At 42.0% G+C, this 25422-nt stretch overlaps 3 protein-coding genes across 7 annotated transcripts in view; 2 read left to right on the plus strand and 1 right to left on the minus strand.

Moving 5' to 3' along the window:
• Positions 1–6155, plus strand: part of dnah3 (dynein axonemal heavy chain 3) — a 73030-nt gene extending 66875 nt beyond the window's left edge. For both annotated transcript variants that reach the window (XM_090202171.1, XM_036946454.2), the window contains exons 53-61: positions 49–274; positions 451–695; positions 993–1109; positions 1580–1737; positions 2405–2572; positions 3894–4036; positions 5107–5311; positions 5495–5632; positions 5705–6155. In XM_090202171.1, the coding sequence (XP_090058297.1) occupies positions 49–274; positions 451–695; positions 993–1109; positions 1580–1737; positions 2405–2572; positions 3894–4036; positions 5107–5311; positions 5495–5632; positions 5705–6058 (1754 nt within the window). In that variant the 3' untranslated portion in view covers positions 6059–6155. The remainder of the gene's footprint in view (positions 1–48; positions 275–450; positions 696–992; positions 1110–1579; positions 1738–2404; positions 2573–3893; positions 4037–5106; positions 5312–5494; positions 5633–5704) is intronic.
• A 4703-nt stretch (positions 6156–10858) lies between these two features.
• lyrm1 (LYR motif containing 1) lies at positions 10859–11839 on the minus strand. The gene is given in 6 exon segments (XM_090202185.1): positions 10859–11026; positions 11029–11104; positions 11220–11251; positions 11399–11459; positions 11521–11638; positions 11640–11839. Coding segments are annotated over 6 exon segments (381 nt in total). The 5' UTR covers positions 11699–11839; the 3' UTR covers positions 10859–10991.
• A 3285-nt stretch (positions 11840–15124) lies between these two features.
• Positions 15125–25262, plus strand: dcun1d3 (defective in cullin neddylation 1 domain containing 3). Of its 4 annotated transcripts, none has more exons than XM_021565115.3 (4): positions 15125–15202; positions 17396–17481; positions 17981–18545; positions 22920–25262. In XM_021565115.3, the coding sequence occupies exons 3-4, from the start codon at positions 18091–18093 to the stop codon at positions 23470–23472; spliced, it is 1008 nt and encodes a 335-aa protein (XP_021420790.1). In that variant the 5' UTR covers positions 15125–15202; positions 17396–17481; positions 17981–18090; the 3' UTR covers positions 23473–25262. The 4 variants fall into 4 exon arrangements, with proteins under 4 accessions (XP_021420790.1, XP_036802351.1, XP_021420788.1 ...); XM_036946456.2 differs by having other exon boundaries at positions 15135–15264; XM_021565113.3 differs by having other exon boundaries at positions 15140–16023.
• The last annotated feature ends 160 nt before the right edge of the window (positions 25263–25422 follow it).

The following is a 25422-nucleotide window of genomic DNA, read 5'->3' on the forward strand; positions in this document are numbered from 1 at the left end:
AGTGCTCAAAAGTTCATACCAGTACTTAAATGTTCGTTTGGTCTCCAGGTCTGCTAAAGTTTGCTGACGACCTTGAAATGGGGGGCAGTAAAACCCAGACCATCTCCCTGGGCCAGGGCCAGGGGCCCATCGCAGCCCTGATGATCAATGCTGCCATCAAGGATGGCACCTGGGTGGTGCTACAGAACTGTCATCTGTGCACCAGCTGGATGCCCGCCCTGGAGAGGATCTGTGAGGAGGGCATCACCCCCGAAAACACCAACCCCACCTTTAGGTCAGCCGTTGCAGGGCAGGGGGAGTTTTTATCTATTATAGCCATTGGCCAGGCAGTTGATTTGTAATACCCTGGTTGTAATACTCTGGTTGCTTATGATCCTATACATTTGTATTGCCTACAAATAAAACCAAGAGCAACAAAGTAAACTAACACTATCATTGCTAACTCCACAGGTTGTGGTTGACCAGTTACCCGTCTGACAAGTTCCCAGTCAGCATCCTGCAGAACGGGGTGAAGATGACCAACGAGCCGCCCAAGGGGATGAGGGCCAACCTGTTCCGCTCCTACGTCAGCGACCCCATCTCCGACCCCTCCTTCTTCAACAGCTCCAAGAAACAGGAGGCGTGGCAGAAGCTGCTGTTTGGTCTCTGCTTTTTTCATGCTCTGGTGCAGGAGAGGAGGACCTTCGGACCTCTAGGTGAGACTAACACTCTGCTATGATTCTCTCTTCTTTCTTTTTACCCCTTTTTTCTTAAAACAAAATGTTCTCCCCTTCTCAGTCCCTTCCAGTCACTGAAATTGTATTTTGGTGTTTTCCCTCATCCAATACCTTTCTTGTTCCTTCTCTCTCTCTCTCTCTGGGGAAACACATTTTCCTCCAGTATACGTCATGACGAACGAATAACGTCACCGCATTGAATATCCTCTCTTATAACTTGAGTTAAAGGGTCAAATCTTGTCATTGTTTTTTGTTTTTTTCGCATTTCACCCCAAGGTTGGAATATCCCGTATGAGTTCAATGAGTCTGACCTGAGGATCAGTATGACGCAGATCCAGATGTTCCTGGATGAGTACGAGGAGATTCCTCTGGAGGCCCTCTCCTACCTAACTGGTGAGGCTCTCACAGACACAGTTGTGTGGATGAGTATGAGGAGATTCCTCTGGAGGCCCTCTCCTACCTAACTGGTGAGGCTCTCACAGACACAGTTGTGTGGATGAGTATGAGGAGATTCCTCTGGAGGCCCTCTCCTACCTAACTGGTGAGGCTCTCACAGACACAGCTGTGTGGATGAGTATGAGGAGATTCCTCTGGAGGCCCTCTCCTACCTAACTGGTGAGGCTCTCACAGACACAGCTGTGTGGATTGGTATGAGGAGATTCCTCTGGAGGCCCTCTCCTACCTAACTGGTGAGGCTCTCACAGACACAGCTGTGTGGATTGGTATAGAGGGAGAGAGGGACTGTATCACATAGCAACAAAAGAGGTTCATTCTCTGTTTGTATCGGAGCATAGGAGGGTTTACTAATCTGAACTAGTGGAAGACAGACACATTTTCTCTCTCTCCCTTTCTCTCTCTTTCAGGTGAGTGTAACTACGGTGGCAGGGTGACGGACGACAAGGACAGGCGTCTGCTGGTGTCTCTCCTGTCCATCTTCTACAGCAGGGAGCTGATAGAGCAGGAGGGCTACCACGTATGTGAGGGAGACATGTATTATATCCCCCCTCACGGACCGTACCAGGTACTACTGTCACCTCCATCATATCTTTATCATACAAGATGGCGGACTGTCATATCCATAGTCGATTATATTTTTATAGAGTTGTCCTTAAGGTTCAGATATTTGTTGTCGCCTTAATGATTCAGGGGTCAGGAAGTGCATTGGGGGTAGAGTGATCTGATCCTAGATCTGTGGTTAGGGGCAGTCTACTGGTATCTGCTTAGATTTTGTCACACCCTCTGTCTGGAGCCTCTGGACCACATTGCCAGCTCAAGCATAAATTGACATTTAGACTGCTAAATAATTTGTGAAATAGTTCAACAAATAGCTACCTGAACTATCCGCATTGACCCTTTTTGCTCTTCACATACGGTGCTGCTACTGTTTACTGTCACTTTATTCCTAGTTATATGCACATATTACTTCAAATACTTTGTACCCCTGCACATCGACTCGGTACTGGTACCCCTTGTATATAGCCACGTTATAGTTACTCATTGTGTATCTATTACTTTTATTATTAAGCGTTTTACTTTTCTATTATTTCTCTATCTTCTTTCTCTCTGCATTGTTGGGAAGGGCCTGTAAATGAGCATTTCACTGTTAGTCCGCACCTGTTGTTGACGAAGCATGTGACAAGTACATTTTTATTGGATTTGAACGAATTTGTACTGTTTGTCTTTTCAAGACCTATGTTGATTACATCCGCAACCTACCCATCGCGGCGGAACCTGGCGTGTTTGGACTCCACAGCAATGCTGACATCACCAAGGACAACCAGGAGACCAATCAGCTGCTGGATGGAGTGCTGCTGACACTTCCCAGGCAGACTGGAGGCGGGGCTAAATCCCCTCAGGTTAGTTGGACAGTGGACACTAGGGTTGAATGGCGGGAACCCGGTTACTGAGATTTACCGGGATTTACTGTCCAAAACCACTCCCTTTTCCCAGGATAAATAACTGTGAGAAACCGGTAAATTATAAATTATTTACATGAACAGCAAGGCGTGAAATGGAACTGTTAAATTATATGCAAAGTCTAAATCTGGCTTCTCTATGGCCTCTGCATGATGAATCACCAACGCTCAGGGTGGGGGCAGACAGCCCATCTCAGTATGGAGCGATGCTCACAATGCATGTAGACTTATCATGTCATCATGGTCCTTTTCTTGTGACAGGTAAACCTGCATTTGCTGCAGCAAAGCCTATAATACAGAAATATAAAGACCGAATGTGCATCTAATTTACCTAAAAATTCTTAATTGTAAAGATGAGTTTTTTTTAAATTGAAGCTGCAGAGTTTTAAAACAGCATAACACTTGAATATCGTGGCTTTAAATCAATACAAGTGCGCGCAATCTCTCTGTCTTTCTCTGCCTCCATCAACTCCATTCAAATCACATCCAAAATAGATCATCCTGTTCTAGATTGATATATAGCCCTATATATAGATGTCCTAGCCTACCTCTTTCAGGTAATACATTCAATTCAGTATTAGCCTTATATTCAGCTAATTAATGATGGGTTATGCATAATAAGCTTCTAACTTATGTCTCTTGCGCAATACACACGCATCTGTGCTCTGCTGGCCTCTCTCCATAAAAAAAAACGCCCCTTAGCTCTTGGGAGTCCCGTGCAGGAAAAGCTAGACTAGAGTAGCTTGCTCGACATGACTTGTTCTCGCATTTCTTATATCAATAGACTATTCGACGAGGGACGGAAGCTCTTGTTTGCTGACGGCACAATCATTTGGGCTTTTCTGAGTTTGGGATTGTTAAATGTCTTTAATGTAGGGCTCATAAAGTGGATTTAATGCATCTCATCAGTCTCAGGTCGCATCAGGGCTGAATTTTTTTTAATCAAAGCTCTAATCAAATCCAGAGAGAGGTTTATTTATATGCTTTATAACGCTTTTTAATGACACTTCCGTTTTTTACTACCTAGGAGAAAAGTGATTTATTCTCCAGATGGAACATTTTGTAAAATACCGGTAAAATATTCACCGCTACTGGACACTTCTCTGTGTGATCAAAACCTGTACATTCTCACACACCGGCACTTTATGTGGATAAGAAGTTGTGATGCCTCAGAACAAGCCCTGATATGTCAGCTCTGTACAAAAGCTTCAATTGTTTTGAATTTATTATACTGGCAGTTAGATCTCTTTGATTACTACAGGAAGTGGTTGATGAGCTTGCGGAAGACATCCTGTCCAAGCTGCCAGCAGACTTTGACATCCAGATGGTGATTAACAAATACCCAGTGATGTATGAGGAGTCCATGAACACTGTGCTGAGACAGGAACTGATCCGCTTCAACAGGTAAATATCATGATCTGGAATAAAGAAACAGGGGGTCAGGAAGTGTAGCGTTTCAAACGGACACAATGAATGCACTCAGAAAATACTTACTCTACATCTGGCCATGGTAATTGGAGTCTTATGGTCAATTGATTAAAAGCAAAGTAAAATGTTTTGTGTCCCACATAGGGTTGCAAAGGGAGGGTATATTACTGGTAATGTTCAATGATTTTATAGACTTTATCACGTTTACAACTAGTGGCCTTTTTGGATACTTCAGATTATCACAGGTGTCTGTAATTATCTCTGGCCCTCTGTGTGGCTTTATCTGTCTCACTATTGTTTGTGGAGATATGCTCTGATGAAGGTCGACTGACCGAAAGCTCAGCCTCTTTTCAAATAAATGGGCATCTGACTGGAAGTGTGCACAGCCTTTTTTTTCCCTGTTTCTCCAGTTTAGCATTTTGCCTCCAGCACTTTCACTAATCGGTTTTGGATGTGCAGTATTTTCTGCCTATTATCTACATGACATTTTCATCACATGTACTATATATAAAATAAGATGATTTTAAAATAGAATGACAAAGCTGTTAAACATTATCCTAAATATATCCCATCAACGCAGTCAATAACATTGGTGTTTAATAAAAGGGTTTCAGTATGAAATATCCTTTACATTTTTATACACATTTACTTATTTTATTATGTAAATTAGTCTTTGTTGTAAATATTGTGGCGCCAAACTGGTGGCAGTTGTGAAAAAAAGTCTATAGTTGGTAGAGTTTCCTTGTTGATTAGATGTTTTTTTTCATTAATGAAGCTATTTTCTCTTGAACCATATGGTTTATCCACTAGAAGTTATTTAAGTATAAATTACCAACTTTGCCATAGATTACAATAGATTCTGTAAATTACCGGTAGTTTTACAACACTAGTCCCACATTTAATGACCACTATAAGCAGTTGATTTGTACTCTGAGTACAGACTGTCATTACTACACAATCATTACAGGCCTTTTTGGCTATGGGGAATTTGGGATTAGCAATTATGTGTTCATAACATGCTGATAATGATGCTTTGACCCCCTCAGGTTAACTCAGGTGGTACGCATCAGTCTGATAAACATTGGAAAGGCGCTCAAGGGTCAGGTGGTGATGTCTTCTGAGCTGGAGAACGTCTTCAACAGTATGGTGGTGGGCAAGGTGCCAACCATGTGGTCGGCCAAGTCCTACCCGTCTCTGAAGCCTCTGGGCAGCTACGTGTCCGACCTCCTCGCCAGGCTAAAGTTTCTACAGGTCAGTTATGCTCACCAAGAGAGTGAGGGTACTGAGCTGCTCAACCCCCAACAATACACATTCAAATGTGTTTGTATGTTCAATTAAAGTTGTTTTGAGGACAGGGATTTTGTTTCCTGTGAAACTGATACTTCTGAAAGACACAAATACTGATGCATGGGAGTTGGGCTGTGTGTTTGACAGGACTGGATCAACAATGGGCCACCACCAGTCTTTTGGCTCTCTGGGTTCTACTTTACTCAGTCCTTCCTCACGGGAGTATCTCAGAACTTTGCCCGAAAGTATACCATCCCCATCGACTTCATCGGCTTTGAATTTGAGGTAAGGGAGTACAATGTAAACCTCATCTTTGTGTCCAGTGAATGCATGGCATGACTTCCGTGTCTCTATCAGGTGACCAAGCAAGAGACCCACATGGAGAACAAGCCAGATGATGGGGCCTACGTGAAGGGGTTCTTCCTGGAAGGGGCACGCTGGGACCGGGAGAAGATGGTCATAGGAGAGTCCCTCCCCAAGATCCTCTTCGACCCCCTGCCCATCATCTGGCTCAGGCCAGGGGAGATGTCAAAGTTCCTGCATGAGAACATCTATGTGTGTCCCGTGTACAAGACCAGTGCACGGCGCGGAACCCTGTCCACCACGGGCCACTCCACCAACTACGTAATGCCTATCGAGCTTCCCTCCGACCGGCCACAGAAACATTGGATCAACCGCGGGGTGGCCTGTCTGTGCCAGCTGGATGACTAGGCATAGCTCTGCAGACATCTTACAGGATGTTAGATATGAGAGACAGACAACCAACTCACTCCTTTTAAATCGCTATTAAAGGCAGATTTGTTTGCTGTATATTTTCAACTCGATTTCTTGATATTTTTAAAGATTGCACAGGCTGTCATATAGCCTGTGTACCAGTCTCTTTAGCTAACATTCCACTCCTTGTCATTGCCAAAGAGACTGGCCTCTCAATGTTCAATATGCAGCCGGATTTACAGCACAGTTGCTGGTTGGTTGTTGGAAACAACATTAATATTTTCCATGACAATGTTATGGACGGGGCAAATTTGGCACAATATAGAATTTGAATTTTAAGAACGGCAACAAACAAAACCGTTACGACCTGCTAAGGTAATTCCCTGGTGAGAACCAGTGTCAATGCAAGATCATGTTGTTCAAATTGGCTAGAGAGGACTCCATAATGAGAGTGAAATGATGATAGGTCAAATATTAGTCAATCGAGCTACGTTTGCTTCAGTTGCATCCCATTAATGAGAGGAATGAAACGCAAAACTGACACCTGTTGTCATTGCTCGCACATATGCTGATCATCATGAAATTGCTTACTTTATAACAATTTGTTGTGCTTGTTGCAACCTGGTCTCAGAGCATTTTGTATTATTCTGTATGTAAATCCGAGACACTCTATTTAGTATATGTTACATTTTGTATGGTAGGTATTAATTTGTGGTTGTCCATTACCCATTTCATATGATATGTTACAAATTACAATTCATATTATATTATGAATTTTCTAAATGTACAATATGTTGCGAATTTCCAAAACGTTTAATACGTTACGAATTCTAGCTAGGTGGCTAATTTTAGCTAGGGGTTAGGGTTAAGTTTAGGAGTAAGGTTGAAGGGTTACTTAACATGCTAAGTAGTTACAAAGTTGCAAGTAGTTGCTAATTAGCTAAAATGCTGAAGTTGTCCGTGATGAAATTCGAACTCGCAACCTTTGGGTTGCTAGACGTTCGCGCTATATACCCACCCATCCACACTGACCAACCACCCTCCTTTCATTTTTGTCTTAACCATCTGTCTTATGAAACCGTACCAAACATAACATACTTAATAAATGGAGTGTCTCGGATTTATATGCAGAATAATAAGAAATTCTCTGAGACCAGGTTGCCATTTCAGTTCTATTATTTGTCCCTCTCATATTAATAAGAGACTGAGTCAAGATGGGATACTTTAGGAAACTTTCTGAATGGACATAGTGAGAATTAGCGAACACACACAACCTAAAAGGACCCATCAATCAAACCCACCAGCGCACCTCAGACACAAACAAATCTCATTTCTCCTTTCCTAAAATGTTTTATTAAAAACCTAGGCCATCTGAAAGTAGGCCTATGCTACATTATAGCATAATGTTAAAATAATGTTGCCTTTCAAATTAATTGACAATGAAAGTTTGAAAGGGGAGAGAGAGACAGCTATAGTATAACTTGGTTGATTGTTGGTTATGGTTATGTAATTATTGTCCAAACATGTGCTTATTCCAAAGGAAGATTTCCACAGAATTCCATCAATAAGGGATCATAGCTTTCACCTGGTCAGTCTATGTCATGGATGTCATAATGTTTGGTACAACCAGTCGTTTGGGCAATTAAAAAGAAAATACACTACCGTTCAAAAGTTTGGGGTCACTTAGAAATGCCCTTGTTTTTGAAAAGCAAAAATTAAAATAACATCCATTAAAATAACATAAAATTGATCAGAAATACAGTGTAGACATTGTTAATGTTGTAAATTACTATTGTAGCTGGAAGTGGGTATTTTTTTAATGGAATATCTACATAGGCCTACAGAGGCCCATTATCAGCAACCATCACTCCTGTGTTCCAATGACACGTTGTGTTAGCTAATCCAAGTTTATCATTTTAAAAGGCTAATTGATCATTAGAAAACCCTTTTGCAATTATGTTAGCACAGCTGAAAACTTGGCAGGTGTTTTTACACGTGGTCTGCCACTGCGAGGACGATCAGCTGTCCATTCTGTCTCCCTGTAGTGCTGTCTAAGGCGTCTCACAGTACTGACATTGCAATTTATTGCACTGGCCACATCTGCAGTCCTCATGCCTCCTTGCAGCATGCCTAAGGCACGTTCCCGCAGATGAGCATGGAACCTGGGCATCTTTCTTTTGGTGTTTTTCCAGTCAGTAGAAAGGCCTCTAGTGTCCTAAGTTTTCGTAACTGTGACCTTAATTGCCTCCATCTGTAAGCTGTTAGTGTCTTAATGACCGTTCCAGAGGTGCATGTTCATTAATTGTTTATGGTTCATTGAACAAGCATGGGAAACAGTGTTTAAACCCTTTACAATTAAGATCTGTGAAGTTATTTGGATTTTTACGAATGATCTTTTAAAGGCAGGGTCCTGAAAAGGGGACGTTTCTTTTTTTGCTAAGTTTATATTAGACGAAAGAAGCACCTTGTTCTTGCTTGCTGGATATAAAATAGACTACAGCATTCACAATGAACTGGCGGGGAAGTTAAGGGTGAGAGCTTCTCTGGTATAATGTCATCACATTAGGGCTGGTGGTAAAAATGCAATAAACGGGAATCCTTTGTGCTCCCTGTGCCCAATGTTTATGTTAAATTAAACACAATTAAATGTATTACATCAGAATGCCCAACGTTAGAATGTTTCCAATCAAATGTATGAATTAAATTAGAACGTTTTCCTATCCGTCTAATTTGCATAAACATTGTGATTGGGTGATAGCTGTGAAGGTTATCGAATCCTCTGATCTCCTGGAGCTCATTAATGATGGAACGTTCATATTTGAATATTGCCGAAAGGCCGATCTCTTTGGTAATGACAAGGAGTGGAACGTTAGATAAAGACACTGGTACCAGGCTAGCGGTCATAGAGATGGATCCCCTTCCGTAGCGGTGCGTGGGTAAAGTCCCTGGGGAAGCCAAGCCAGAAACAAAAACGCCAATTTACAACCTGTGTTGTGATAATTGCGTTGTTTGCGCTATAACCTGTTAGTTCATGTGCCATGTCACTGTGAAATATAGGCCTAAGGCTGAGACAATAAGAAGACTGTGGCAGAATAAATTGAACCACACCTTTCATTACGAAGTCGGAGAACAACCTCTGTCTGGTGAAGTCCACAAAGCATATTGCATGTAACAAACAGTTACATGACCCAAAGCATGGTCAAGCAAGTTAAAATTTCCAACATTTTCAGAGTACTAAAACAACCTTTGATTTAGAACTACAGCTTGTGTGTGTGTGCAAGTAGAAAAAACATGTTGACTCACCCGACTTGTAGAGAAACACCAATGCCATCCTCCTCTCTGTCATGTTGACGAAACGGTCTATCACTCTATCATACAGTACACACTTTTAGTTTTTGTTGACCTCGGCAACCTGGCTAAAATGCTTGCTCGCTAGCCTAACTTCCTTTCATGGGCAACGATTAACCAACTAGTTAATTAACCTGTTTACTCAGTTTCAAAAACCGTAGAGGGCTGGTGGTGTGTTTACATACACTACATGACCAAAAGTATGTGAACACATGCTCCTTGAACATCTCATTCCAAAATGATGGGCATTAATAAGGAGTTGGTCCCCCCTTTGCCGCTATAACAGCCTCCCTCCACTCTTCTGGGAAGGCTTTCCACTAGATCTTGGAACATTTCTGCGGGGACTTGCTTCCATTCAGCCACAAGAGCATTAGTGAGGTCAGACACAGATGTTGGGCAATTCGGCCTGGCTCTCAGTCGCCGTTCCAATTCATCCCAAAGGTGTTTTGATGGGGTTGACTGGCTCTGTGCAGGCCAGTCATGTTATTCCACACCGATCAACAAACCATTTCTGTATGGCCTCGCTTTGTGCACTGGGGCATTGTTATGCGGAAACAGGAAAGGGCCTTCCCCAAACTGTTGCCACAAAGTTGGAAACACTGAATCATCTAGAATGTAATTGTATGCTGTAGCATTAAGATTTCCATTCACTGGAACTAAGTGGCCTAGCCCGAACCATAAAAAACAGCCCCAGACCATTATTTCTCCTCCACTAAACTTCACAGTTGGCACTATGCATTGGGGCAGGTAGAATTCTCCTGGCATCCGCCAAACCCAGATTAGTCCGTCGGACTGCCAGATGGTGAAGCGTGATTCAGAATTCCAGAGAACGCGTTTCCACTGCTCCAGAGTCCAATGGCGGTGAGCTTTACACCACACCAGCCGATGCTTGGCATTGCGCAAGGTGAGCTTAGGCTTGTGTGCGGCTGCTCGGTCATGGAAACCCATTTCATGAACCTCCTGACAAACAGTTATTGTGCTGACGTTGCTTCCAGAGGCAGTTTGGAACTCAGTAGTGAGCGTTGCAACCAAGGACAGAAAATATTTTTTTTGTGGTAGCACATTACCTTTAAAACTGGAAAGCCACTAAAGATCTGGCTTTTAACTGGTTATAGTAAGACATTGTTCCTATCAGTCAAATTTAACAGTTGATAAACGGAAGGTGGTGGTAAATGAGTAAAACCTTTGTTGTGTGTATGCACTAATGCACTTTACTCAATAAATCCTTAATTTTTCAACCCGACAGAGTTCATCTGACTTTTTAGTAATTCCTTGAAAGAATGAATGCAGAGGAGTGGTTCTTTTCAAAACTCAATTTATTGAAATGATAAATATATTCAAAATAGTATCACAAATCTTTATGGCTACTTATCTTATAGGACAGAAAATGCTGACATCCACATAGCAGCTCTCGTCAGGAATCCCATGCATAAATATACTTGGAAATGAGTGACTTGTTTCTCCAATATATAAGATGGATTTTCAACTCAACTCCTGAGATTAGCCAGTAACTTTCCTCCTGTCCTTGGTAACATCAACCCTTTCACAAGAATATAGAGTTCATCTAGTATCAGCTGTAGTATCAGCTGTCCTCATGTGACTGTAAGTAAACTGGCTGGCCTGCTTCCTCATGCGTTGCTGTGCTTTCAGCTTCCTGCCTTTCTGGGTTGCCAGTCCCATTATAAGCAGGTAGATCTGCAATGAAGGGTATGGAACCGAAATAAAGCCATGACATTAGATAATAGTGAAATCACACAATATCGCCCGAGATATATAAACATTTCTTCTGGTTTAGATGTCTGTCACTTACAAGTCTTGGATAGGGATTCCTGTAATAAAGACCTGCGAAACTTAGTAGGGAAAAACATCACTCAGATTCTCACATGAAAAGCATTTAAGTGTGAACTCTAAAACATGTCTGATTTGTCCGGAGATTATTACTAAATGAAAGAATTTGAAAATGTCAACCAGGCTTTTCTTGACACTCACCAATTTCTATCCTTGTCTCACATTCTGCTAAGCACTTCTTTATTGATTCCTGATCTGTCAACTGAAAGGGATACACAGAGCAACAGATTCATCAAACAGATACAGATGATACCGAGCTACACAGACAAACATAGGGTCTGTCTTTTTGACTGTTGGTTCTGTCTGAAGAGGGTCTGGGCCTCCTGGACAATGTACCTTCTGTCACTCACAGTGTCTTGTGGGAGTGTGGACTGCGCCCCAGGCGATCCAAAATACCCTAATATACAGTGACAGGACCTGATTACGTGTGGCTGTCGCCATTTGGTCTAAAAACAATACAAAGCAGGGAATAGAAAAAATATATGCAAGGAGTAACTTGCCCTATATACACTGCTCAAAAAAATAAAGGGAACACTAAAATAACACATCCTAGATCTGAATGAATGAAATATTCTTATTAAATACTTTTTTCTTTACATAGTTGAATGTGCTGACAACAAAATCACACAAAAGTTATCAATGGAAATCAAATTTATCAACCCATGGAGGTCTGGATTTGGAGTCACACTCAAAATTAAAGTGGAAAACCACACTACAGGCTGATCCAACTTTGATGTAATGTCCTTAAAACAAGTCAAAATGAGGCTCAGTAGTGTGTGTGGCCTCCACGTGCCTGTATGACCTCCCTACAATGCCTGGGCATGCTCCTGATGAGGTGGCGGATGGTCTCCTGAGGGAGCTCCTCCCAGACCTGGACTAAAGCATCCGCCAACTCCTGGACAGTCTGTGGTGCAACGTGGCATTGGTGGATGGAGCGAGACATGATGTCTCAGATGTGGTCAATTGGATTCAGGTCTGGGGAACGGGCGGGCCAGTCCATAGCATCAATGCAAACCTTCTTGCCACAGCTCGCATTGATGTGCCATCCTGGATGAGCTGCACTTCCTGAGCCACTTGTGTGGGTTGTAGACACCGTCTCATGCTACCACTAGAGTGAAAGCACCGCCAGCATTCAAAAGTGACCAAAACATCAGCCAGGAAGCATAGGAACTGAGAAGTGGTCTGTGGTCCCCACTTGCAGAACCACTCCTTTATTGGGGGTGTCTTGCTAATTGCCTATAATTTCCACCTGTTGTCTATTCCATTTGCACAACAGCATGTGAAATGTATTGTCAATCAGTGTTGCTTCCTAAGTGGACAGTTTGATTTCACAGAAGTCTGATTGACTTGGAGTTACATTGTGTTGTTTAAGTGTTCCCTTGATTTTTTTGAGCAGTGTAATTAACACCAGACTCGACCAAAGGATCCAGAGTACTGCAAAAGACTGGGGGCTCCGTTTGAATTGATATAATCTGTGATCAAACATCATTGAACAGGTGAAAACATATACATTTAGAATATATACGGCGGTTGGTGAAAGTAAATATTCCATTACATTGCTTTGAATGATTACTTAAACAGAGGTAGATTTAGTGCTGGACATGTGGGTAAAAAATACATGTACATACATGTTTCAATAAACCACTAGGTGGCAATATAACATCTGAAATTAAGTAATAGTAGCAGAGACTAGATAGTTCTTATTATAAAAAATTGACAGCCGTGGTATATCAGACCGTATGCCACGGGTATGACAAAACATTTATTTTTACTACTCTAATTCCGTTGGTAACCAGTTCATAATAGCAATAAGGCACCTCCTGGGTTTGTGATGTATGGCCAATATACCACGACTAAGGGCTGTATCCAGGCACTCCGTGTTGCGCATAAGAACAGCCCTTAGCCATGGTATATTGGCCATATACCACATCTCCTCTGGCCTTACTGCTTAATTATACCTCAGTGGACTAAATAGCTACTTGCTTATTCTACAACTACAGCCATTCACTGGTTTCCACAAATACAAAGTAAGGGAAGGGAAAGGGGGATACCTAGTCAGTTGTACAACTGAATGCATTCAGTTGAAATATGTCTTCCGCATTTAACCCAACCTTCTGAATCAGAGAGGTGCGGGGGCTGCCATAATCGACATCCAAGTCTTAAACATAGGCTACAACGTAAAAATGTATGAAAACAAAAATGTGCTTTTCGGTCTTAATTTAAGGTTAGTGTTAGGCTTAAGGTTAGCAGTGTGGTCAAGGTTATGGCTAGGTTTAAAATCACATTTTAAGAAGATGAATTGTAGGGTTTATGATTTTTGTGGCTGTGGTAACTAGTGACGACCCTTCCCCGGTGACTGGTTAAAAATCAAATCAAGTTTATTTATAAAGAGCTTTTAACATCAACAGATGTCACAAAGTGCGTATACAGAATCCCAAACTAAAACCCCAAATAGCAAGCAATACATGTAGAAGCTGTCTTATGTAGCCTAGAATTATGCTGCGTTCAAAACAACCGGGAACTCGGAATCTCCGACTTCAGTGTGTTCTAGACAACTGGAAACTCCGAAAAAAACAAGCTCCGACTATGAAAAATTGGTTTGAATTGGTTTGAACATCCATGTATTAATTCCAACTCGGGAACTCTGGCCTCTTTCTAGAGCTCCGACTTTCCTACCTGAAGATCACTGACGTCAAGATTTGACCTAGTATTTTTCAGAGTTCCCAGTTGTCTTGAAAGTACCATTCAACCTCAGGAGGCTGAAGAAATGTGGCTTGTCACCAAAAACTCCCACAAACCTTTACAGATGCACAATTGAGAGCATCCTGTTGGGCTGCATCACCGCCTGGTACGGCAACTGCATCATCCACAACCGCAGGGCTTTCCAGAGGGTGGTGCAGTCTGCACAGCGCATCACCGGGGAAAAACTACCTGCCCTCCAGGAAGGACAAAAAGATCATCAAGGACAACAACCACCCGAGCCACTGCCTGTTCACCCCGCTACCATCCAGAAGGCGAGGTCAGTACAGGTGCATCAAAGCTGGGACCTGAAAAATAGCTTCTATCTCAAGGCCATCAGACTGTTAAACAGCCATCACTAACACAGAGAGGCTGCTGCCTACATACAGACTTGAAATCATTGGCCTCTTTAATAAATGGATCACTAGTCACTTTAATAATGTTAACATTTCTTGCATTACTCATCTCATATGTATATACTGTATTTTATCCCATCTATTGCATCTTGCCTATGCCACTAGGTCATTGCTCATCCATATATTCTTATTCCATTCATTTACTTACATTTGTGTGTATTAGGTAGTTGTTGTGGAATTGTTAGATTACTTGTTAGATATTTCTGCACTGTCGGAACTAGAAGCACAAGCATTTCGCTACACTCGCAATAACATCTGCTAACCATGTGTAAGTGACCAATAAAATTAGATTTATAATGAGCTGATTAATGTTGAAAATTGTACTTTTCTAGAGTAATAAAATGAGGTCAAATATTGACTTAGTGATAGTGATCTTCAGGCCGGAGCTCTAGAAAGACCCCAGAGTTTGACCGTAAAAGCGCCTACTTTTATTTTCCCAAATACCTAATTGTCTTGAACGAACTTAAGTCAGAGATTTTCGAATTCCTAGTTGTTGTGAACGCGGTATATATAGCTAGTTCGTTATCTAATGCCATGTTCAAAACAACTGGGAGCTCGGAACTCCGAAATGTCCAACTTCAGTGCGTTCAAAACATCTGGGAAATACGAGCTCCGACTGAAAAAAATCGATGAACAGTCATCCATCTTTCTAGAACTCAGACATTCCAACTTGAAGTTCAATGACGTGATGATTTAGCACGTATTTTTCCGAGTTCCCAGTTGATTTGAACGCGGCATACTGGGGTCTGTGCGTCACACCTATGAATATGGGCTAACGTGAGCTATCACGGTAACAAGGCAAAGTAACTGGCTTATGACACGCTTATCGTTCATTTAATACGAAAGTCTAGGGTAGGAATATCTAACGCTGTATGTTTACATTGCAATAACACCATGCTGACTTATCGCATAGTAGTATTATCTGGCAATTATTACTTGACCTACCTGCTATGCTGTTAGCTTTTTGACATGTCGCATTGAAATGACGATTAAATTGACGTATGAGAGGTGTGTTCGCAGCGATTAGTGTTGTAAAGTCGCTTCGAAAAATTAAATAGTCATTTTTTTCATTCACTTTTCAAAGCCCTTCAAGTTAAACGATTTCACCAAATATTATGTTAATTCATGTTCGTTGGGTTTTAGCTGTATTAGTCAGGTTGCCAGCTACTACAATTTTGAACTAAATCTGAACAGGGGACCCCATCCACACAGATCAGTGGATGGTATAGTTGCTAGCTGTCTAACTGGTGCTCTGTTGGGAGGAAGTGATGCAGGGAAAATCCACTCAATGACTAAAGGGGATACACAAAGAAACTATAAGCCTTTCGTACTGGTTCATTCGACTTTTTTTTAGTAGTCAATTTAAAGTAAAAGACAGTCGTCTAGGGCGGTTGTTTGCAAACCAGGTGCGTTCTTATCAGGCAAAAGCCAACTTAAACGCTCGTTTTTGTTTATGGTGCTGACTAGCTTCCTACTAGCATTAGCTTAGCTGGCTAGCATTTTAGCTAAGTGGGGCTGATTGTGTCGTTGTGTCCTAAGTTCGCTATTTGTTTTACTGATGTTATTGGAGTGATGTACGTGATTTTCTCGACAATCAACTATTTCTAAGAGGTAACGTTACTTATCCTGTTTGTGGTCTAAAATAGTTTATATATTTATGGCATACTAGATTGCCAACTTTACAGATAACTAGCTAACGGTTAGCTACATGATGACGTGCTAGCTAGCCAGTCGGTAGCTAAGTATGATGATGGCGAAGTGTAACCAGCCACAAACGAGGCTATATTATTACCAGGGAACTTAGCTGCTGTAGTTGTTAGACAGTCGAGTTGATTAGGTTACCATGTTAGCTGGTCAAACAAAGAAACAGTTATGTTAGCCAACGTTCAGATGCAAACTAGAACTGCACAGCTGAGCTAGCTAACGTTACCAAGTTTAAAGATAATTGTTGGCAGTGTTATTTTCATAAAGGGGTTGCTAACTAAATAGGTAAATAGCTAGATATTCCCCACAGTATATACATGCCGATGTGTTCCTAGTCAGCTACCTACAACAATAAAGTATATCATATTAGAATGAGGTGAACGTGGTTGAAAGCACTGCAGTCTTTCCAGGAGGTGTTATGCCTGTACATGTCCACGGAAGTTTCATTCCTCATGAATAGTTTCAATAAATGTGATCAGGGGCTTTTCGCTTGTTGCTAAGTGTTTCATTAAATCATGAAAGACAGGAACAAAATAAAACACCAACTAGTTGAACAAGAATGGTAGTACAGTATTTGACTTATGAATCTTGCAACAGCTGGAAGCCATCATGAATTCCTCATTGGGTAACAGAATATTTAAAATGTAGGCCTATGTAATTAAAAGGTCGCTAACAAAGGAAAGGGCTAGGCATATTTATCTCTATAGTTTCCTGCTTTGTGGTTGAAAAAGTACCCAATTGGCATACCTTAGTAGAAAATGACTCAAAAGTGAGTCGGCCATTAAAATACTACTTGAGTGAAAGTATTTGGTTTTAAACATACTTAGTATCATAAGTAAATGTAATTGCTAAAATATACTTACGTTTCAAAAGTAAAAGTATACCTTTTCAAATTCCTCATATTAAGCAAACCAGCTGGCACCATTTACTTAGCATGTTTTTATTTACCAATAGCCAGGGACATGCTCCAACACTCAAACATCATTTACAAAAAAAGCATGTGTTTAGTGAGTCTGCCAGGTCAGAGGCCAGATACCCCAGAAAACTAAAGTAGTACTTTCAAGTATTTTTTACTTAAGTGCTTTACACCACTGTCTGCTTTCAATTAAAAGTAGTTCATCCTTGACTCAAGGCTGTGGAAATGCATGTTGTAAATGACTGCTTTCTCAATCTGAAATGACAAATTCACAGCAAGTTCATACACTGAATCTACATGTGGGCGAACGATACCCCTGTATCACATTATGCTTATGGTGACAAGATGCTGTGTGTCTTTCAGCATTACCGATGTTAAGGTCACCACGATGGAGCAGAAAAAGATGACACCTTCATCTAGAGTGATAAAGGCATTCTGAGGAAGTGTCTGTAAGTACTTATTATCAGAACCAACCCATTTCTTCGCTATCGCTGAGCAATTCTGGTAGCATATTGTGCAGGCTAGTAGTATGTATGATCCAGACAACTTACATTTCAATTTTAGTGTTTTATTTGGTGGTATCTTGTGGTTTTTAGTATTTTAGTCAGTTATATGGTAATCCATGCTGTATTAGGCTCTTCTCTATAAGTAGTTATTCAGCCCTCTAGTTTGATATGAACCCTCCTATACATGGTACAGTACCAGCTTCTATGGTAACTGGGCCAGGCTTAAAACTGCCTTCACCCTTTTGCGTTGGTGACGGTCTACTTGTATGGTCTTCATGTGATTTTCTTATTTTAGCATTTAGCAGTTGTCTTCTCTAGTAATTATTACCTCAGTGTTGTGGCTTTTGACCCTTTGTGACTAATGGCTTTGTTGATTCAATGACTCATTGTCACTGTAGTTGTTGACCCCATGTGACTGTGATGGACTCCTCCTCTGTTCCAGGGCCCAAGGGCATGTTGAGACGTCTCACCAGGCCAGAGCAGAGGCGTCTTGGTGGGGCAGACGGGGCCTGAAGGAGTGGAGGACAGACCGAGAGGACCAGAGAGAGAGATATGGGCCAGTGCGTCACCAAGTGTAAGAACCCATCGTCCTCGCTCGGCAGCAAGAGTGGCGACAAGGAGCAGGGGTCCAAGTCCCACCACAAGAAAGGCGGCGGGGGAGGAGGGCACAAAGAGGAGCCTGGCACTGTGTGCAGCAAGACCTCCAGTGACCACATGTTCAACGGCACCAAGACCGCCATGGAGGTTACCGTGGAGACCACGGTGATCCCTGCGTCAGCCATGCTGGGGGACCTGAGGAAGGAGGACCACTTGGTGGCGGATAGGGAGGGGCCGTCCTTGCTGCGCATCGAGGAGCTCTTCTGCTGCTACAAGGACCCGCATGAGGATGCCATCTTGGAGGAGGGCATGGAGGGGTTCTGCAACGACCTGTGCGTGGACCCCGCCGAGTTCCGCGTGCTGGTCCTTGCCTGGAAGTTCCAGGCGGCCACCATGTGCAAGTTTACAAGGTGAGAGACGGGTTGGGGATGAGATCGGAAGGAGTAAGGATGAGACAGTCGATGCTTCATCAATGTTTTTTAGCCTGATATTCAGAAAACATGTTCAGAGAAGATTCCTCAAGTAATTTATTGGTCCAAAAGAGACCATATTAGCCTGTAATATTGATTAGCATGGCTGATTCAATGGCTGATGTTAGACATCTGACCAAATTTCTAAAATGGCTACTGCTGTCCTGCACTGTATGTTTTAGGCTAGCTTCCCCTCTCACTGTGCTGTGTTTCATTTAACATTGGTCTGGCTGGCCACCCCACCCCCACTTCTCTCAGCTTTCAGCAGCACGGCAGCTCACTTGCTATTCTGACAGGTAGGGGGCACACAGGAAATCGAAACAGGCTCTGACACTGCACTCTGTAATGAGTAGGGATTAGACAGGGTCTTTCTCTGATTGTCTATTGCTCAGATGATTTTGTCCTCTTCATTTTCATGTAATCTTGTATCTAATCTGAAGATTGTACCTATTACCATCATTTGACCTATTAACAAATGTTCTCATCTGAGCTACCTAGAGCCAGAAACTTGAAAGGTTTACTGTTGCGTTGCTGTTCACACCAAGTCTAATTTCATGTCTGCTGTATAAAAGGGGGTGGAAAAGCAATGTATATCAGGGGACATATCTGGCCAGGGACTCATGCTGAAGTGACAGCAGAACAATGTGACAGGATGTGGTTGTGAGTCAAATCCAGTGTTATTCGTCACATGCTTCGTAAACAACAGGTGTGGACTTACAATGAAATGCTAATTTACAGGCCCTTCCCAACAATGCAGAGAGAAGGAAGATAGAGAAATAATAGAAACACAATGATAACGTGGCTATATACAAGGGGTACGAAGTAATTGAGATAGATATGTACGTATAACTAGGAATAAAGTGACAGATGGTAAAGAGTAGCAGCGGTGTAAGTGATGAGTCAAGAGTTAGTGCAAAAAGGATCAATGCAGATAACCAGGCTAACTATTAAACTTTTTAGCATTCTTATGGCTTGGGGGTAAAATATGTTAAGGGTCCTGTTGGTTCCAGACTTGGTGCGTGTGTACACATCCTATAGTAGGGACTGAATGGCTTACACTTAGACTCTGTGTGGACATCCTATAGTATAAATGGCTTACTGATTTTGTGTGTGTGTGAGCTCGCTTGTGTGTGTGTGTGTGTGATGGATGTGTGCACGTACAAGTGTAGACTTCCTAACACTAGCGTATTGACTTCCTATAGACACTGTATGAGGGCATAGGCTTCCTATAGACTATATATGCTAATTACGCTTGCTGTAACCTCTCCAACCCCTAACCTCTCTCTCCTTCCTTCTGTACTCTTCCAGCCGTTCTGGGTTGGTGTAAACTTTTTCTCTAAATTTTGTCAGCCTTCGCTAAAGATGTATTTTTGTCACTTGCTGACTGTCTGCAATTAAACAGGACATAAAGCAAAATATCAACAGTTAGCAAGTAATATTTAAATTAATAGTTAATTATATTTAAAAATATAGTCTGTATGATTCAATTCTCATTACTGAAACAGAAGTTCTCTCTACTGCAACTGGCAGCATTAAGTGAGAATGGTGTTGTGAAGGATGAGGAACCTTAGCATGTTTTGCTAACAATAGAGATACTTGATGACTAAGCAAATTTTTACTCAATGTACATAATTAGACATTAATGAAGTATATTTTCATTGAAATGTTTAAATCTAACGTTTTTCTAAATATCAAACTACCTGTATCGGTAATGATAATCAATACTGTCGTGTACGCAGTCTGCAAGAGAATGTTTAACTTTTAACTGGAGAAATATAAAGAGATCTGCTTACCTGCTTCATTCAAAATCAAACTTATTTTCAATTCTGTGTGTGTGTGTAAACAGTCCTTCAAAAATGTTGTGGAGGATGAGAACATCAGTCATGGACACTTCATTTTTCCAATATTTTTTCATTATTATTATACATGAATATTCAGTTAATAATTTTTCTGTCATTTGAAAACATCTAGTAGAACATCCATTTATTTTTTTCAGAATATTTTCATTTTACCCTGTTTAAATTACAACATAACATACATTCCGACAGAGCTGGACACGTTGTGGTAATGAGAATTTTAGCAGAAAATGCAATAAAATACACAAATAATGAATTCCTATGTTGAAATTACTTTTTGTGCAAGGTAGAGAACACTTATCTTTGATATTTTGTTATATTACTAAATTACATATTTTATATTTAAAATCATTACTGCCATGGTATTTTAAGGATTTCATGAGAATGACCCAATAGCGAAACAGTCCTGTAGTTTAGCATTTGCATCATTGGACCACTTCTATATTGAGCGTGTCACTGGTACTTCCTGTTTGAGTTTTTGCTTGTAAGTAGGAGTCAGGAGGATAGCGTTATGGCCAGATTTGCCTAAAAAAACGGTAAGAGAGCTTTGTATGCATCTCTGTGTGTGGCGTAAAGGTGATCTAGAGTTTTTTTAGTCTCTGGTTACACAGGTGACAAACGATTTCAGTTTTCCTCCATTATAATTACTGGGCACTAGGAGTGCCACCTGGGTGAGTATTTTCTTGTTTTCTTAAAGCCCTGTACAGCTCGTTGAGTGCGGTCTTAGTGCTAGCATCAGTTTGTGGTGGTAAATAGGCAGCTACGAAAGATGGATGAAAACTCACTTCATAAATAGTATGGTCTACAGCTAATGATGTATTCTAACTCAGGTGAGCAGAACCTTGACTTCCTTAGTATTAGAGATTGTGCACCAGCTGTAGTTAAGAGAACCCCCCCCCCCCCCCCTTGAGCTTACCCAAAGCTGCTGTTCTGTCCTGCCGATGCATAAAAAAACCAACAAGAATATTATCCATGCCCTTGTTCAGCCAAGTTTCCTTGAAGCATAGGATATTACAATTCTTCCGGCCCTGTTGATAGGATAGTCTTGATCGTAGCTCGTCCAGTTTGTCCTCCTGTGATTGTACATTCGCCAGTAGAACAGAGGGTAGAGGAAGCTTATTCACTCGCCGCCGTAATTTCATCAGGGTGCCCGCACGTCAGCCTCTAAATCGCCCCTCTCTTCCGCATGTCGGGGATTCAGGCCTGGCCCGGGGTGAGCAGGGGCCCGTATAATGGCCGCTATACATTCCAGCGCCATTCTCATCAAGGGGGCTTCTTGCCCTTTCTCTCCGTGTGCTGTAAAGCGTGCTCCTCTTTATCAGAGACTTTAAATGGCATAGTTATTTCTGTTTTTACTTTACCTGACTTCTTTATGTTGAGGCCCATGTGATGTTTATCAGAGTTAGCTTAGTTAGGAAACTTTGACCTATTAACCTTTCCAGCGCAGGCGCTAGCGTAACCCCTCGACAACATTCTGCTGAAAAGGCAGTGCTCGAAATTAAAAAATATTTGAAGAGAAATATCCACCATATTGGAGTCAACAGAAGTTAGAAATAACACCATAAATATTCACTTACCTTTGATGGTCTTCATCAGAAGGCACTCCCAGGAATCCCAGTCCGACAATAAATGACTGATTTGTTCCATAAAGTCCATCATTTATGTCCAAATGGCCACTTGATGTTAGCGTGTTCAGCCCACTAATTCATGAGGCGCAAGCACTTCGTCCAGACAAAAACTCGAAAAGTTCCGTTACAGGTCGTAGAAACAAGTCAAACGATGTATGGAATCAATCGTTAGGATGTTTTTAACATAAAACATCAATAATGTTCCAACCGGAGAATTCCTGTCTGAAGAAAAGCACTGGAACGAGAGGTAACTCTGTCTGGAGCGCGCATCACGAGCCTGAGACACTCTGCCAGACCACTGACTCAAACAAGTCTCATGAGCCCCTCCTTTATTGTAGAATCCTCAAACCAGTTTCTAAAGACAGTTGACATCTAGTGGAAGCCGTAGGAAGTGCAACTTTATCCATATCCCACTGTGTATTCGGTAGGCCAAGCTTTGAAAAACTACAAACCTCAGATGTCTCACTTCCTGGTTTGATTTTTCTCAGGTTTTCGCCTGCCATATGAGTTCTGTTATACTCACAGACATCATTCAAACAGTTTTATAAACTTCAGAATGTTTTCTATCCAATACTAATAATAATATGCATGTATTAGCATCTGGGACAGAGTAGGAGGCAGTTCACTCTGGGCACGCTATTCATCCAAAAGTGAAAATGCTGCCCCATATCCCAAAAAGGTTAACTACTTAAAATTGCCCAAGTTGTCTTTGTTGCCAAAAATGTTAAAAACGGACAGGTTTTTCCCCCTATTGCTCATTGCCCTGAGTCAAAGGTTGATATTATGTTGCGTTCTATAATGCAGCCTTGTTTCTCCCCTCCTGTCTGTAGGAAGGAGTTTGTGGATGGATGCAGGGCGATCCAGGCGGACAGTCTGGAGGGCATCTGCTCCCGGTTCTCCTGCATGCTGCTGGAGGCACAGGGCGAGGAGAGCTTCAAGGACCTGTACCGCTTCACCTTCCAGTTCGGCCTTGATGCCGAGGAGGGCCAGCGCTCTCTTCAGCGCGACATCGCCATCGCTCTGTGGCGCCTGGTCTTCACGCAGGACACGCCGGCTATCCTTGAGCACTGGCTGGACTTCCTCGGCGAGAACCCGTCGGGCGTGCGGGGCATCTCGCGGGACACCTGGAACATGTTCCTCAACTTCACACAGGCCATCGGGCCAGACCTGAGCAACTACAGCGAGGACGAGGCCTGGCCCAGCCTCTTCGACACCTTCGTGGAGTGGGAGATGGAGCGCAGGAAAAAGGAGGCGCGGGAGGAGCAGTTGAAGAGGGCAGAGGAGGAGGAGAGGGGATGCACTGAGACCGAGGACTCTCCCTCCAGCACAGACGGACTTGAAACAGAGAGCGGATGGGGCTCACAGACCTGGGTGGGCCACTGACTATGGAATTCTGGGAAGGGAGGAAGGTCGGGGTTGGTGGGTTCTGACCTATAAGTGAACTGTACATCTGTGAATCATTGGATGACAAATTAGTATTAACATTACCATTATTCCTCTCGCTCCTTTTCTGTTGCGGTGGGACAGGGTTTCCTTGCACCCTGCTTTATTTCTGGTTATTGAAAGGGCTCTAAGAACTGTATTGTTTTTAAGCACTTCTATTTAAGTTATTTGTTTTATTTGTCTTTAATGTGTTTGTTTTTTAAATAATTTGGACATGTGGTCCATTTGAATCTTTCCCAACTCACAAAGAAAGCTCAGTATATAGGGTTGCTTTAAAAACCAGGTGCCAGAAATCCATACCAGTTCCCAAGTCTCATTGACCTGGAAACACTGGTGACTGGACCTCTCACCCAAATACATAGGCTTATTAAATCCTCATATTGCATTAAGAAGAAGGGAAATTGGGACAATCTATTTGTCCTCAAATAACTCTTTATTACCAGAGACTGAGCTTTATCTTTATGGGGTCAGTGAAATCAACTTGATTGGAATTGTTTTATTTTGGAACAACATTTGAGTGTGGATGAATTGGCTTTCATTTTTGAAATGTGGACTATATAAAGGGTTATCTTCTTGGCTTAACTATTGCCTGTAGTTGTGATGGCCAACCAAGATTTGTTCAAGACGAGGTCGTACTCGAGTGTGCATAAAGTAAAAATTGAAGTGAAGCGACGGTGAAAATACCTTGTTACTATTTTTATTCTATTTATCTAAATAAAACATTTGTTGAAGCTATATTCCAATAAGTCCTTTTAAATTTCAAGTTGATTTCTTTGAAAATAATCACACCCTTTTTTTCTCTCTCTCTTCTGCATTGTAATTTATGAAAAGGTTGTTGAGTGCTCTAGACCGTGGTAGTGTCTTTAGCTTATTCTAACTACCAGGGCTTGGTTCCATTTTGGTCCCTAGCCCCTGTCCCTTTAGTGTTCACAGATTCCAAAGGACTGAACACATGTAAGCAATATGGTATTGGCCACCAAGCCATTCAATGGACTGTGGACTTCTACCTGAAGTTATAGCTTGCACATATGTAGTTAATTCAGATCTGTGAACAGGACAGAAGGTGACCTTACCTGGGCTACATTCAGGGCTGTTGTGTTAGGTCATTACAAAGCTTTTGTCCTTCCATGGAGGGCCGAGTATCTACGGGTTTTCGCTACTCTCTTGTACTTGATTGAATCGAGGTCACAAATTAGTAAAGAACAACCCTCACCTGGTTGTCTGGTTTTTCCTTTCAATTAAGACCTAAAAACCCACAGACACTAGGCCATCCATGGAATTAGTTTGACACCCTTGCTTTAGGGACTCTGTAGTTAGTTAGAATAAGCTAAGACCTTACCAAGTTTGCAACAATCTTACAACATTGGACAGCTATTCACTCTAATCTTGTGGGCATGTCAAGAATGTGTGTCGGCTGCTAGTGACTGTTGTGTTAAGTGCACAAAACACAATGGCCCTCCTAGTCACCATGCTTGTAATGCTCTCATTCATGCCTGCAGCTTCTAGACCATTCACAACTGTTGAATTATAATGAAACAGAGCCCAGGCCTTTTGGTGACAGTGGATCATTGTTAACCAGGTGCATGGCTCATTGAGTGTCTGCAACTGAGTCCAGTGTGGTCAGGGGGTGTCCTTGTGAGGTTTATGTTTTCCTTTGCCCTTTTTATATAAAATGCATTGATTTATAATGAATAAAACCATGTTCCAACTTTTGACAGTGGACCACAAAATACATATGGGGAGTTTAATTTTGTTTTGGTGGTGTCATTGTCCTGTTCTGATGGAGGGTTTGCAGTTTGGCTTTTGAGGACATTTGAACACGACTCGGGCATCTGATCGGATAAACCTGCTGTTTTCTAATGTCCCAGGATGCCCCTTGCCCTGGTTTCT

Source organism: Oncorhynchus mykiss, chromosome 16 (assembly GCF_057628025.1).
Source record: "Oncorhynchus mykiss isolate SJ-2025 chromosome 16, ASM5762802v1, whole genome shotgun sequence".
Taxonomy (NCBI): domain Eukaryota; kingdom Metazoa; phylum Chordata; class Actinopteri; order Salmoniformes; family Salmonidae; genus Oncorhynchus; species Oncorhynchus mykiss.

What these genes read in the sequence shown, in the direction of transcription:
- dcun1d3 (XM_021565115.3), top strand. Translation starts at nt 18,091, where the DNA reads ATGGGCCAGTGCGTCACCAAGTGTAAGAACCCATCGTCCTCGCTCGGC. An exon ending in ACCATGTGCAAGTTTACAAG is followed by an intron (nt 18,546 to 22,919) that starts GTGAGAGACGGG and finishes TCCTGTCTGTAG; the next exon opens with GAAGGAGTTTGTGGATGGAT.